The sequence below is a fragment of the Schistocerca gregaria genome, chromosome 10, assembly GCF_023897955.1.
Source record: "Schistocerca gregaria isolate iqSchGreg1 chromosome 10, iqSchGreg1.2, whole genome shotgun sequence".
Lineage (NCBI taxonomy): Eukaryota > Metazoa > Arthropoda > Insecta > Orthoptera > Acrididae > Schistocerca > Schistocerca gregaria.
The window spans coordinates 160,037,522-160,054,008 of NC_064929.1; the positions used below are offsets into that span (position 1 = coordinate 160,037,522).

The window sequence follows — 16,487 nt, forward strand, 5'->3', positions numbered from 1 at the left end:
GTGTATGACCTCTTGGCTGCAGTGATAGGAAATAACAAGAGGAAAATATTACACTTACGTCTCGGTCATGGATTTATTCCCGCATGACCCAAGTCCTTAAGATGATACCTCGCGATGTGTATGACATCCGCTCTCGAATCCCATTGCGGCACAGATTTTCATTTGCCATTACAGACTTTTAATATCGCAGTGAGCACTGTGAGATAGGTTATTGTATCCTTTCATTTAAAATAACTCTTTGTGGTCCCCGTTGAAGCAAACACCTTGTCAGTTACATTCAGCCTATTTACAGCCGTTATTCACTATCATAATAGTTCCTTTCCTTAATTACAAGAGTCTTTCGCACTAGTCGTTAGCTGGGCTAAAATTTCCTTTGATTTTCAATTCTCCACTATTGCACAGTTTCCGCTGTGTAGCGGTTTTCAAGTGTGATCCTTTTTTTGCCATTCCTGTTACCTTTCATTAATTTTAACATTTGTTTACAGCTAGAAACTACCTCACTTTCTCAACCTCATTTTATACTTCCCCTTTTATGTTCTTTCTTTCTCTTGATCGCTCTGTTTTATTGTTTTTTCCTCTTTTTATATTGTTAAGAAAAATAATGTGGTTTTTAGTTTCGTGACTGTACACATCTATACTAATCTATATAGACGCTGTTGTCGTCAGAGAAATTCTCGAAGAGCTTTTAAACCATGTCCTTAAGTGGGGCCTTTGTTAGAAAAATTCTTGAGAAGTTCTTTACCAACTTACTTCAGATACGTTGTTGTCCACAGCAAATATCTCGAAGATCTTTGGGCCCATTTCCTTAAGTGGAACCATTGTTAGATTAAAATCTTCCTGTGCTGTGAAAATGCGTTGTTTTGTTTTCTTTCTAGCAGTCGGTTTCTCCTGTACATATATTCTGTCTCCTTATATGTGATTTTGAACTAAAATTGTACACACGACAATGTGCTGTTTTGTTTTCTTCCTCAAAGTCGCTTTTAAGAGAAATCAGAAAAGCCCTATTTATGACTTATCGGCTTATGATTAGAATACTATTACGGAACCCTAATCGTCCGAAGCTTTGTACTCCTACCTATTCACAGATTACACTTACGCGAGATGGACAGAGAGATGGGGATGAAATGGCAGAGAGAGGGGGAGGAAATGAACATAGAGAGGAGACAGAAGGAGACGGTCAGAGAGACAGAGATTGAGGAGGAGGAGATGGAGAGACAGAGAGATAGAGGGGGAGGAGGTGAGGCACTGAAAGAGGATGAAGGAGGAGGTGTTAGAAAAAGAGAGAAGGGAGGTGGTGGTAGACAAAGTGATAGGAGAGTAGGAAAATAGGACCTATATCCGAGTCACATACATTTGCGGCAGTTGTGAAGCATTCGTGGGTTCACTAACAACTTTATAAAAGAACAAAAAATTTTATTAATGTACTGTGGATTGTCTCAAGAATAACAAAAACAGTGGAACTAACGATCGAAAATTAGCATAAACCATCAAACACACGTATTAGGGTTCAGTCGAATGTTAAACCCGATATGTTCGTTTGAGAGGTATGGCTTTATTGGTTGAGGATTATTCGGCCACTTGGTGCAATTCTTTCTATTTGACGCTACTTTGGTGACTTGCGCGTCTTTGTGATGAAGATGAGATGAAATGATTACACACAAGCACCCAGTACAATCTCCATCAAGGCTTGGAACTGAACTCAGAATCCCATGATCAAGAGACTGTAGTCCTAACAAGTGGATCAGAAGCTGCGCACCGTTTGTCACGTTGTACTACACTATACTTGATATTAGCTACACCGCTGACACTGTACAGTTGTAGAGAATACAAAATATTTGGATATTTTGCTCCAACTAACGACAGACTAAGCAGCAAATTACTGTAATTCAGAAAACTTGGTTTCACTATGTGCAACACTGCAACTAAAATCATAACCTTTATAAAGTTTTTACTATGAAACCAATAAGGCGTGCTAACGCAGAAACTAGTTAGCGATTTGCAAAGTGATTATATCAGTGTCATTGCCCAAAACTTTTTCCTGTTCTACTGGTTCAAATTGCTCCGAGCGCTATGAAACTTAAGATCTGAGGTCATCAGTCCCCTAGAACTTAGAACTACGTAAACCTAACTAACATAAGGACATCACACACATCCGTTCCCGGGGCAGGATTCGAACCTGCGACCGTAGCGGTTGCGCGGTTCCAGACTGAAGCGCCTAAAACCGCTCGGCCACTGCGGCCGGCCCTGTTGCACTCTTGTGAACTTTTGCAACATTTTACTTACATGGTTGCCTTATTTGGAGTGAACAGCAGTGGATGTTTGTAAACGTTTTCTAAACATTCATGGTGGTGTCTGTTTGTTCTATATCGTGTCTCCCTACCACTTTCGCGCAACGACGCTCTGAGCGTGATTTTTAGGGAATTAACTAGTTTGAACCTGGGACCTGTTGCTGGTAAGGAGACGCCAGACCACACATGACATGTATAATTCAGAAGAGTTCAGTGAGACTAGCGATGATATAACCAAATACTAAATGATTTCAGCGTCAGCTCCACTGCACTCCCTATAAAAGAATATTAATACTAACTAAATTTAGTGGAAAGGGTTCAAGGCTTTCCTATTTTTAGTTAGCTGGTAAAATAACGTCGAAAAAGCAGTTAAATTTACCATTGGAAATTTCATTCTACTCACAAAACATCGTTTATAAATTGCACTATTGATAAAAGGAAATGTTTTAATACAGGATGGTAAAAACCAACTGCGTTCAACAAAAATGTGAACGAATATTCCCAGAATGGGTTTCCAAGTTCTACAATCGATCGAAGGATGACCTGTGCCATATCACATCTATAATCTCGGTTTAATTTAAGTTTCACAAAAGAGAAAACTATCAAACTGGTCTACAACTATCAAAATGGTCTACAGTGACCCTCAATTATCTTTAATTACTTATTTAACTTGTCGTAAATTACAGTGGCTGATGTGGCTTCTCAATAACTATATAAAAGAAAAATCATCGCATTTCAGATCTGTTCTTCAAGTGGCAAATGTGAACACCATGAGTTTTAATTAACGATCGACACTAGTGTTACGCAAAAAGGGGGTGTAACAGATGAGACTTCTGCAGTTCTGAGTGAAGCCTTATGCGCTCAAAAACGCGGCATCGCGTGCGTTCATTACCTTGTCGGTGTTTAAGCAGCGTCAGGGCGGCAGCGGCCGGCGCAGTAGCCATCCAGCTCGGCGTCTCGGAAGCAACTCCTTCTAACTTCTCGTTACTACAATTTACCGAAGTTGGTTTAAAAAAACTATCTGGCTGTGTTTTCATCTGACCAATCAGGGTCTCAATGTTAACCTGAAGCTCTGCCTACAAAAATTCTGTCTATCCAATGAGAAACGTTATACTTTTCGTGGTGGGGCAATGTTTTTAAAGTTTGCAACGTAACAGAGACGCTAAAAAGTCTCACGCTAAAACCTGCAGCTGGTGTGGTCCTTTTAGCGTTATCGTAAGATATATACTGTTCTTCTGGTGGGCTCTATCTTTTAACATGAGCTGTGGGGTGGTCCTTGTCGTACCTGAGACGCGAAAAAGTCTCACGCTAAAACTTGCAGCTGGCGTTGTCCTAGTGGTTAGCTGGCGACGTGGGTTTCCAGTCCGTCCCTTATCGTAGGGCCTTCTAGCTTAACACGGTTCTGCTCTCGGCTTCTGTTCTCGTTTCTCCCCTCAGAACTGCGTCGGTCTCACGGTGGGAAGGTACGACATGCATTTAGGCATTCTTGTGTTAGTCTGTGGTATTCCATTTGCTCACTCGTTACTCGTATTACTTTGGTTAATTTAATGTCACGATTTATTCGGAACTACGTGACATACTACTGGATTTGCTTATCATGTCAGGGTTTTCATGGAAGGTGTTGGATTTGCCTGACACCTTACTGTTTTGCCACATAGTGTGGGTGACGAGAAATGAGATTATCTGCAGAATCGGAGAAGATAGAAATACCTTTGTATGCTATACAATGATAAGACAGGATAATATACACTTGTTATAACATCAGGGAATAATCTCACCTGGTATTAAAGAGTTGTACAGAGTAAAAACTATAGGGGAAGACAGAGATTACAATATATCCAACAAATAGCTGAGAACAAGGCAAGTGCTACTCTCAGACAAAGAGAATGGTACAGCGCAAAGTCAGAAGCGACCGTAAAATATTGCTGGTGATTTCTGTATATCAGAAGAGTAAAAGGACGAACCCGCGAAATCAAAGGCCAATATTTTCGCCATCGGTTTGCTGAAGGATCCTTGAACATATTCTCAGTTCGAATATAATAAATTACCTTGAGAGGAAAAAGCTTCTCTCCACAAATCAGGACGTTTTTCAAATGAAACGCTTGTGCAAAACTCAGCTTATACTTTTTTCACATGAGATCCTGCGAACAATGAATGAAGGCGGATTCCATATTTCTAGATTTCCAGAAAGCATCTGACACGATGCTCTTGTTAACGAAGATCCGAGAATGCGAGATAAGTTTCCAGATAAGTGAGTGGCTGGAGGACTTGTTAAATAATAGAACCCAGTATGCTGTCCTCGACGGCGAGTATTCATCAGAGATCATGGTATCGTTAGGAGGGCCCCAGGAAAGTGGGATAGGACCGCTGTTGCTCTGCATGCGTAAATCATTAGGCGTACATGGTGGGCAGCAATTTGCTGTTGTTTGCTGATGATGCCGTGGTATATGGTAGGGTCCCAAAATTGAGTGGCTATAGGCAAATACAACTTCACAAAATTTACAGTTGCTGTGATCCATGGCAGCGAGCTCTAAATGTGGCAAAACGTAAGTTAATGCAGATAAACAACAAAAATAAACCTACAATGTTCGAACAGAGAACTAGTAGTGTGCTGGTTGACACAGTCACTTCCATTAAACAACTGGACTTAACGTTACAGAGGAATACGATATCGAACGAGCATGTAAGGACAGTAGTCGGGAAGGTGAATGGTCGACATTTTATTTATTGGGGGAATTTTAGGAAAAAGGAGACCGATACCAAACACTAGTCCAATCCAAGGTTCAGTACTGTCCGAGTGTTTGGGAGCCGTACCACTTTGGTTTAAAGGAAGACATCGAGGCAACTGAGAGGCGGGGTGGTAGATTTCTTGCCAGTAGCTTCGAACAACATGCAGGTGTTATGGGGGTGCCTAGGGAACTCAAATAGGAATCCCTGGAGGGAAAACGATATTCTTTTCGAGAAGATTAAGACATACTGTTACCAGGTGGGATATGAGAGAAAAATAACTGGTAGTAGCATAGGGTACCCTCTGCCACGCACCACACCTTGGCTTGCAGAGCACGTATGTAGATGTGGATGTAGGAGAACTGTGGCTCATTGTATCTGAACCGTGGATTTTACTTTCAAAATCTTTCCTTAAAGAATTTACTTTATTTACTAACGATTCATCGAGAACATTAACACATTTAATAACACTATGTCAGCGTAGAAGTAATTGCCAGTGGGTAACTAAAGAAAACAAATTAAATTTCAAGAAATGGAAATTTTATTCCTAAAAACCGTTTCATTTTAAAAACTGATTTAAAAATTATAATCACAAAGCACCCTCTATTTTTTTATTTTTTTTACAGTATGAGCTTTTGGGCTGAGAACCTTGCCGCTTTTGACACGGCCGTAATCACGACCGCTCACAACAACCTCTGAGAGACTACACTGGTGCAAATCTGCAACACACTAGAATACTTTAAACTACAAATTCTAACAACTAACACAAACACATAAACTATGCACCCCGTAGCACGGATGGAAATGGTACAAAACACTCACATTAAAAAAAAAAAAGACTTGCCACCGAAAGTACAGCTTGTTTTTAAAAGAAAACTCTTACGGTGGAAGGGTGGCAACTTTATATACTAAAATGACCATTTAAATAAAAACCCATGAAAAGCAGTCTTACATAAAATACACAAACATGCCCTATATTACACTCTCAAGATGATGGGCAAGATAAAAACATATTTCAGGAATTCGGCCTTTACACCTCAGGCAATAAATTCGTTAGCACTGAATCCGACAAACATGACAGAGGCAGCTATTAACGTACGGCAGACCGACAGACAGACACTAACTGCCTAATAAATGCGGAAGAGAGACAGACGAACAAGCTGGAGACGAGAGACTGACCAAGAACACAAGTAGAATTTGACAAGTAAATGAAACAACATATCACGAATCACTTAACCTTTAATAAACTACGATGTCTGGCGAAGACCTGGCGCAGCACGCCCAAAACGCTCTCCCGAACCGTCCGCTGCCAACCACTTCAACGGACGCAGGAAGGCGCGCCAATATCCCGTCTCACGGCGTCGCAGCTCGCGCCGGCCAGACCGATGTCGTGGCTTCACTCCTGTTGCTCTCGTGTCGGCCGCGAAGCCACAACCCCCAGCTATATGGCGCGGCCCACTGGACTCACGTGGCGACCTCATGCGCCGACGCTAAAGACGGACAAGTCATCTTATGTCTCAGTGCGCGACCGACCAACCGATCGATCCAACCGCCAATACCCATGGCCTGAACAAACTCGAGCAGACTGGCGGCCTAACATATACTGGCACTCCGGACGACAGACAGACACTGACTGCCCCAAACTGACCCGGCTGACCAACTGCCTCCGTCTCCTCCCCCTAGCGAGATCATAGGGCCCCTTAAATGCACGTGAACAGAGGGCGACACCAAAGCTGCGATTGCCACAGCGGCGCCACCGCCAGAAACGGAGGGCGACTGCTTCACACTACGCGCTCCGGCGCACTCTTCAAAACAGCAAATATTACCACGGCTCAGTATCAAACCAGTCAGAGGACTAGTGACCTGAAACAATGGATAATTACCTAAAAGATCAGCTACCGCTCCAAAACCCAGAAACGAGAGTCACCCACGTATTGTGGGCCTGAGAGTCAGTCGAGTTTGTACTGTACAGTCTTTCTGTCCCAGGTATTGAGCCTGCGCTCCAACAGACTGGAGTCCCTGGAGGCAGAGTTGTTCCGGCACACCCGCCAGCTGACTACGCTGGAGCTCAGTGGTAACGCCCTCAGCACCCTCCCTGCAGACGTGTTCGCCGGTCTGCAGAGCCTGCGCTACCTCTACCTGTCCGACAACCGGCTGGCCTCACTGCCTGCCGATGTCTTCAGGCCGAACACTGCCCTGCTGCAGCTGGTGATGTCAGGGAACCTCCTCCAGGAGCTGCCAGAGGTAGTGCTGGGCGGCTGCCCCCAGCTGGCATTCTTCTTCGTCGACCACAACCGTCTCAAGAGCCTGCCCGGGCGACTCTTCGCCAACAAAACAGAGCTCCGGACTGTCTCGCTCGAAAACAACAGTCTTAGGCGGTACGAATTGTTTTTTATTACTTTGAAATTTACACTTTGTCTGTGTACTCGAGAGAGCAGTGGGTTTCTGAACTGGGTCGTGATATGACATTGCATATTAAGTCAAATGCACAAGGTCGTTTGCCAAAATATGTAGCCCCAATACATTGAAGAGCCAAAGAAACTGGCACACCTACCAAATATCATGTAGGTGCCCCACGAGGACGCAGAAGTGCCGCAACACCACGTGGCCTAGACTCGACAGTAGTGCTGGAGAGATCTAATACCATGAATCCTCTTGGGCTGTCCATAAATCCGTAAGATTAAGAGGGTATGGAGAGTTCTTCTGAGCAGCTTGTTGGAAGCCATCCCAGATATGCTCAATAATGTTCTGGTCTCGGGAGTTTGGTGGCCAGCAGAAGCGTTTAAACTCATAATAGTGTTCCAGGAGCCACTCTGTAGCAACTGTGGACGTGAGGGGTGTCGCATTGTCCTGATGGAATTGCCCAAGTCCGTCGGAATGCACAATAGACAAATGGACGCAGGTGACCAGACAGGACGCTTACGTACGTGTCACTCGTCAGAGTCGTATCTAGACGTATCAGGGGTCCCATATCACTTCAAGTGGACACGTCCCACTGCATCAAAGAGCGTCCACCAGCTTGAACAGCCGCCTGCGGACATACAGGGTCCATGGATTCATGAGGTTGTCTCCATACCCGTACACGTCCATGCGCTCGGTGCATTTTGAAAAGAGACTCGTTCGACCAGGCAACTTGTTACCAGTCATCAATGTCGGTGTTGATGAGCCTAGACGAGGCATAAAGCTTCGTATCGTGTAATCATCAAGAGTACACGAGTGGGCCTCCACTTACAAAAGCCCACGTAGATGATGTTTGGTTGAATTGTTTGCACCCTGACTCCTGTTGATGGCCCAACATTGAAATCTGGAGCAATTTGAGAAAGGGTTGCACTTCTGTCACGTTGAACGATTCTCTTCAGTCGTCGTTGGTCCCGTTCTTGCCGGATGTTTTTCCGGCTGCAGCGAAGTCAGAAATTTGATGGTTTACCGGAATCCTGATATTCACGTTACACTCGTGAAATGGTAGTACGGGAAAATCCTCACTTCATCGCTACCTCGGAGATACTATGCGCCGACTATAGCAGCACCTTCAAACTCACTTAAATTTTGATAACCTGTCATTGTAGCATCAGTAACCGATCTCACGTCTGCGTCAGACACTCGTTGAGTTATATAGGCGTTTCCGACCGCAGCAACGCGTTCTGCCTGTTTACATATCTCTGAATATGCATGCGTATACTAGTTTCTTTGGCACTTCAGTGTATGATGAGCAACACAAAACGAAGTTATAGTTCAAGGGGGAATCTAAACAACTCCCAGTAGTCAGTAAAATAAAAATTGTGATCATACGAGTGACTGTAGTTGTGATTATCGTCTCTGGAAAAAGAGTTAATGCTCGTTTGATTTGGTCAGTGTGTGCACAATGGAATCATCTCACACTGAGAGCAAAAAATGAGGCATACAACAGGTAATATCTGTTATTTGTGGGTCCCCTAGTTATGGATTGGTTGAAACTTCCTGGCAGATTAAAACTGCGTGCTGGACCGAGGCTCGAAATCGAGACCTTTGCCTTTCGTAAGCAAATGCTCTACCAACTGAGTTACCCAAGGACGACTCACAACCCGTCCTTGCTGCTACACAGTAGGAGACGAGGTACAGTCAGAAGTGAAATTGTGAGGAAGGGTCGTGAGTCGTGCTTGGGTAGCTTCGTCTGTAGAGCACTTGCCCAAGAAAGGCAAAGGTCCCGACTTCGAGCCTCGATCCAACACACAATTTTAATCTGTCAGGAAGTTTCATATCAGCACACACTCCGCTGCAGAGTTAAAATCTCGTTCTTGCCTGGAATAGTTGTTTAACAGTCATGCCATCTCGAAATCTCAGTCAAGTCTAGCAGATTTTGGTTTTCTCTATATGAAAGAGACAAACCACAATAAGTTGACACAGGGAAATGTTCTCTAAAAGATTGATCGAATGTATACTATATTAATCTAATACAATGTGGAGGAGTCAGGGTATATGGAAGAATGCGTGGAAAAAACTCAAGTTTTTCTTATTTGGGTAGCTCACGATTTCAAAGTTAATAAGACCAAAACGCAAACAATTATCAAACTGGCATCTCAAGCTGCTTCCCACAAGAAGTAACTTCAGTAGTGTTCAGAATATGGGTGAGGCTACTGCATTTCCCCTTTATCAGAAAATCATGTGACCATCAACACCAGGCAGGAGCAACGAGATGAATAGCCTCGAATTTTCGTCCTGCGTCCTCAGCCTCTGAGGTTTAAGAACCTCTACATGAAAGAGTCGACTCTGTGCTGTTGCCAATAGGATGAACAAGAATACAGCTTATTTCACTAAAACACAGGGGAAAGCAGCTGAAAATTCCTACTTTGGGTGTACAAAACTCACGTTAACATACAGGGGTTTTGTAATGGCCTGAAGCAGTGTCTCCTATATTGCTTTGCCCCAAGCAGGGTGGCGGGGGCGACTCTTTAGATTGGATACAGCGAACTTCTGGAGCGAGTGCAACTGACGTTCGCACTCTGGTAGAAAGACGCCACAACATCCTCCCCTTAGATGCCCATACAGAAAAGGCAAAATTATTAGGCTGCAATGGCGGTACATCCTCTCTCTACAGTGAGGCCAAGAGTCAGCTGCAGATAAAGCCACCCATTCACAAGCCGGTGATTTATGGTGTGGGTTTCTGTTGTCATGTCCTAGTTAATGAACCACGGGCAACGTATGAGTGGCCAAGTAAGTGGTCCTGACAGTCGGGATACCAGTTACTTAGGAATAAGGCTAGGCATCTCGGACATATTCTGAGTCGTGGTCACCTTTGTGCTCAGACGGCAAAGACTACCAAATCCACCGGTTAGTCCCTCAACCGTTAGGGGTAAAACTCAATGGGACCTGCGGCAAGTAAGGCTAGCAACCTGCTTCCCTGGTACTTTAAATATGATGCTGGCAACAATCAGAGCAAAATGCCTCTGACCTTTGGAGGTGACTGAGTCCCACATCTGACTGACAAACCAGGGACTCCTAAGATACGACTCGGCAAATGAATAGTAACGAGATGAGGAGCTATTAATATCAATGGGGACTACTCAGGGAAGAGGGTAGAGCTGGCAGAGGCTGCAAGTAAGATGGGGCTGGACATTTTAGCTGTTAGTGAACTTCGGGTAAGGGGTGAGAAAGAAGAGGAAGTGGGATAATACAAGGTCTACCTTTCAGGAGTCAAAGCAGGAATAGCAGAATGGGGTGTAGGGCTTTACATCAGGAAAGAAATGGAACACAGTGCAGTTGCAATAAGGTATGTAAACGAACGACTGATGTGGATACATTTGACAGTGTCTAGCAAGAAAATTAGGATTGTGTCAGTATATTCGTATTGTGACACGACAGATCAAGACAAAATGGATAGTTTTTATGACGCACTCTGTGATGTAGTTGTTACAGCAAAGGACAATGACAGTGGTCTGCTCTAGAGTGATTTTAATGCCAGGATTTGAAATCGAACAGAAGGGTATGAAAAGGTTATGGTTAAATTTGGAGATGATATGGCAAGGAAGGCGTTTCTGAAGAAGAGAAATTTGTTAACATCGAGTATAGATTTAAGTGTCAGGAAGTCATTTCTGAAAGTATTTGTATGGAGTGTAGCCATGTATGGAAGTGAAACATGGACGATAAATAGTTTGTACAAGAAGAGAATAGAAGCTTTTGAAATGTGGTGCTACAGAAGAATGCTGAAGATTAGATGGGTGCATCAAATAACTAATGAGGAAGTACTGAATAGGATTGGGGAGAAGAGAAGTTTGTGGGCCGGCCGCGGTGGTCTCGCGGTTCTAGGCGCGCAGTCCGGAACCGTGCGACTGCTACGGTCGCAGGTTCGAATCCTGCCTCGGGCATGGATGTGTGTGATGTCCTTAGGTTAGTTAGGTTTAAGTAGTTCTAAGTTCTAGGGGACTAATGACCACAGCAGTTGAGTCCCATAGTGCTCAGAGCCAGTTGAACCATTTTTGAAGTTTGTGGCACAACTTGACTAGAAGAAGAGATCGCTTGGTAGGACATGTTCTGAGGCATCAAGGGATCACCAATTTAGTATTGGAGGGCAGCGTGGAGGGTAAAAATCTTAGAGGAAGACCAAGAGATGAATACACAAAGCAGATTCAGAAGGATGTAGGTTGCAGTAGGTACTGGGAGATGAAGAAGCTTGCACAGGATAGAGTAGCATGGAGAGCTGCATCGAACCAGTCTCAGGACTGAAGACCACAACAACAAACGTGGAGGCCAACAGGAACAGGAAACAAATCTTGGATATCTGTGCCAGTACGGGCTTAGTAATCATAAAGTCCTTTTAAACATAAGAACATTCACCGGTATACTTGGTAAGGCAGGGGAACCAGATCAGGAAGGCTGTGAGGGACACATGTGTATTCAGGGCATTCTTTGATGTCACTGATCACTATTTAATCTGCAGTGAAATTGGTATTGTGAGGCCGAAGGTGCAGGAGGTCAGGTCGATATGTAGGAGGATAAGAGTGGAGAAACTTCAGGATAAGGAAATCAGGCGCAAGTACATAACGGTGATCTCAGAAAGGTACCGGTTAGTTGAATGTAGTCAATTACAGTCATTGGAAAAGGAATCGACAAGGTACAGCGACGCAGTACTAGAAGTGGCTAAAGAATGTCTTGGAACATTACTGTGTAAAGGTAGGATGAAGCAAACAGCTTGGTGGAATGACACAGTCAAGGCAGTCTGTAAAAGGAAAAAGAAGGCGTATCGAAAACGGCTACGTACTAGATCTCAGGAAGACAGAGAAAGCTATGTTGAAGAAAGAAACAAATCCAAACAGATAACTGCAGCATCCAAGAAGAAATCTTGGGAAGACTTTGGAAACAGGTTGGAGACTTTGGGTCAAGCTGCTGGAAAAAAATTCTGGAGTGTAATTAGCAGTCTTCGAAAGGGTAGTAAGAAGGAAATGACAAGTATTTTAGACAGGTCAGGAAAACTGCTGGTGAATCCTGTTGAAGCCATGGATAGATAGAGGGAATATTTTGAAGAGTTGCTCAATGTAGGTGACAATACGATCAGTAATGTTTCATATTTCGATGTACAATAGGATAGGAATGATGACGGAAATAGGATCACATTTGATGAAGTGGAGAAAATGGTCAATAGAGTGAGGTGCAACAAAGCGCTGGGGTGGATGAAATTAAGTCGGAACTCATCAAATACAGTGGAATGTCAGGTCTTAAATGGCTACACAGAATAACTGAAATGGCGTGGGAGTCGGGACAGGTTCCATCAGACTGGACGAAAGCAGTAACCACACCAATCTTTAAAAATGGAAACAGAAAAGATTGTAACAACTACAGAGGTATCTCTTTAATCAGCGTTGTGGGTAAAATCTTCTCAGGTATTGTTGAAAGGAAAGTGCGAGTATTAGTTGAGGACAAATTGGATGAAAATCAGTGTGGGTTTAGGCCTCTTAGAGGTTTTCAGGACCAGGTCTTTAGCTTACGGCAAATAATGGAGAAGTGTTATGAGTGGAACAGGGAACTGTATCTATGCTTTATAGATCTAGAAAAGGCATATGAGCGGGTTCCTAGGAGAAAGTTATTGTCTGTTCTACGAGATTATGGAATAGGAGGCAAACTTTTGCAAGCAATTAAAGGTCTTTACATAGACAACCACGCAGCAATTAGAGTTGACGGTAAATTGAGTTCATGGTTCAGAGTAGTTTCAGGGTAAGACAAGGCTGTAACCTCTTTCCACTGTTGTTCATATTATTTATGGATCATATGTTGAATACAATAGACTGGCTGGGTGAGATTAAGATATGTGAACACAAAATAAGCAGTCTCGCATATGCGGATGACTTAGTTGTGATGGCAGAGTCGATTGAAAGTTCGCAAAGTAATATTTCAGAGCTAGATCAGAAATTCAAGGACTATGGTATGAAGATTAGGATCTCCAAAACGAACGTGATGTCAGTGGGAAAGAGATATAAACGGATTGAGTGCCAAATAGGAGGAACAAAGTTAGAACAGGCGGACGGTTTCAAGTACTTAGGATGCATATTCTCACAGGATGGCAACATAGTGAAAGAACTGGAAGAGGGGTGTAGCAAAGCTAATGCAGTGAGCGCTCAGCTACGATCTACTCTCTTCTGCAAGAAGGAAGTCAGTACCAAGACTAAGTTATATGTGCACCGTTCAAATTTTCGACCAACTTTGTTGTACAGGAGAGAAAGCTGGGTGGATTCAGGTTACCTTATGAACTAGGTTGAGGTTATGGATGTGAAAGTAGCTAGCAGGAACTATTAGATGGGAACAATGGCAGGAGGGTGTCCACAATTAGGAAATCAAAGAAGGACTGGAAATGAACTCTATAGATGTAGCAGTCAGGGCGAACAGGCTTAGATGGTGGGGTCATGTTACACGCATTGGAGAAGCAAGGTTACCCAAAAGACTCATGGCTTCAGCAGTAGAGGGTAGGAGGAGTCGGGGCAGACCAAGGAGAAGGTACCTGGATTCGGTTAAGAATGATTTTGAAGTAATAGGTTTAACATCAGAAGAGGCACCATTGTTAGCACTGAATAGGGGATCATGGAGGAATTTTATAAGGGGGTTTTGCTCTAGACTAAACGCTGAAAGGAATAATCAGTCTTAAATGATGATGATGATGATGATTCACAAGCCGGCTAGCCGGTCAAACGCTCCCTCGTCCCCTCCCTCTGCTTGCAGCATTGCTGACATATCTGTGTGTGGGCACACCCTATCGTTACCCAGTCCTGTAGCAGCTTTCACCATGTCAAAATGGAAAGGAAAAGGGCAGAGCGTGGAGTGGTAGGCAACAGGTGGGACTAGCAGGTAGTGGTATTGCAATGGAGCTTAAAAACCTGGACCCTAAACGCCACTGCTATAAAATGTTCCACACAAAGGCTGATGTGTCAGGGCAGACCTACTTTGATGGGGTTGTGGGGGGCGGGGGAATTAGATAACTGGTCAGCCTGTGATGGGGCAGCTAACAGACTGGATCCGCCGAACTCCCACAAAACTGTCCAACTCCCTGGGAAATGAAAAGACAAGCAACAGACAGGGAAAGTTGTTGATAATTCTTCCGGGTTATATGGCCGTGGTCCATGGAGTACTTCTAATCCTAACGTTTCGTCCGAGTCTCCAGGACTCAACAGGACCAGCCATGCCTCTGAAAATGTCCAACGTAGTATTGGAAAAGACGTTAGGATTATAAGTATTCCATGGACCACGGCCATATAGCCCGGAAGAATTACCAACAACAGTACCATCCGGTCGTGAAAGCCTTCGTTGTGAGACAGGGAGATCAGTCGAAAGACTGACGACTTACCAAAAACAAAACAAAGACATAAAACAAAATAAAATAAAAAATATAAAATGACAAACGAATGAGGTTGGCGCCCCTTGAACCAATTTATCTGTTGCAGTGAAGAGTCAGGATCAAGCATGGCTGCCTGACAATTTCAGTGTCTGGAGGAACTCATAACATGAATTGTCACACCCATTATCATTCCATGAAAAGTGACCTTACTGCATTGTTGAAGTCTGCTAATTATTTGGCTATGAGTGAATTAGTTCTGTACATTTTCGTTTCAGTAAAGTAGTCCTATTGAAATGAAAATACAAAATGCACACTCCTGAGTTTTATCAGCATGGATTAAGAAAACGCTACAGGCAAAATCATGATTAACCCAAGGCAGGCTGACTTAAAAACTATTCAGCACATTTGAGGTGGCAAAAACTGAGATTTGCACATCTTGTACCTGGGAAGAATCAGTATCTGCAACTTATTTGCTGGAGTGAACGTTCGTAATTGAGGATAAGTCCCCCAACAATTTCTTGTGTAGGTCATGTTAAGAAGCTTAATCCCCGCCATCAGTTCTAAAGCAGTTATCCTGCTAATTCGTAGACAATTTTGATGTTGTTAACTATGAGTTTATTAGGTATATACGTGGCCCACCCGAGAGAGACTTGATACTGACTCTCAAGACCTTCCTGTCGATCTGAAACCACAATATAGAGTATGAGGCAACGAGCAAGTTATGAACTTGTCGAATACTAGTGGAATCTACAAGGTTTGTATCTCATCCACAGCCTCCCAGTTGAGCTGTTTTCCGGCACACCATCACTGAACCGTCTGCTGTTGGGACGAAACCCGTGGAACTGCAGCAGCTGTGACGTCACCATGATGTCTGCCTGGGTAGCATCACGAAACGTCGACATCGGTGATGTCGTGCCACGCTGCTCAGGGCCCGGGCCACAAGCTGGCAGGGACATACACCAGGTGGTTCCTGCTCACTGCCTCGAGGACCGTGTCCTATAGGGTGTAGGGGAAGATGTCTCGCAAGAGGAAGCTACACTGTCCAGTCAAGTCAATATGACCACGGGATAACATCCAAGGTAGTGACCACCAGCAGGTCGCATGTCATCTAGACAAGGAGGAAGCTACACTTTTTACAAGTATATAGTATATATTACGAAATGCTGTTGGCAAACTTCCCACACCTACTGAATACTGCATGCAGAGGATTTGCTCACCAAACACAATTTCTTCAGGTTTCCCTAGGTGTATTTTTGTGACAAGGTATAGAAAATTTGGATAGCAGAGAAATTACTACAGAGTTTCAGTCTTGATCTTTCATCTATATAAGTATGTCAGTGTGCCAATAGCAGAATATAATTGCAAGAATTTTGTGTTGGCATGTCATAAATTGGGTGTGCACATAAAGGTTTTCATGGCATGCCAGTGCAATAAGACGATTTGATATATCCCACTACGTTGGTCTGCAATCAGTCAGTGACGGTTTGCAAATAACATAGTCTCCTTACATCTGTTGGTGAAGTGCCAATGTCTTTTCCAGTAAATGGAATGAGGTAATACTTCCTCCAAACTCACTGTGAGTTCATGCAGCGAGAAACCTAAGATTGTACTGTAGTAAATTATGTCTGTTGCCATTATCAGCAAATATATTACTTTTAGTAATGTCATTTTGATTT

At 43.6% G+C, this 16,487-nt stretch overlaps 1 protein-coding gene across 1 annotated transcript in view; it reads left to right on the plus strand.

The window, feature by feature from the left end:
- LOC126293441 (platelet glycoprotein V-like) overlaps positions 1 to 16,487 on the plus strand; it is a 28,649-nt gene extending 12,162 nt beyond the window's left edge. Inside the window, exons 3-4 of the mRNA XM_049986674.1 lie at positions 7,002 to 7,393; positions 15,585 to 16,487. Coding sequence (XP_049842631.1) covers positions 7,002 to 7,393; positions 15,585 to 15,813 — 621 coding nt within the window. The 3' untranslated portion in view covers positions 15,814 to 16,487. The remainder of the gene's footprint in view (positions 1 to 7,001; positions 7,394 to 15,584) is intronic.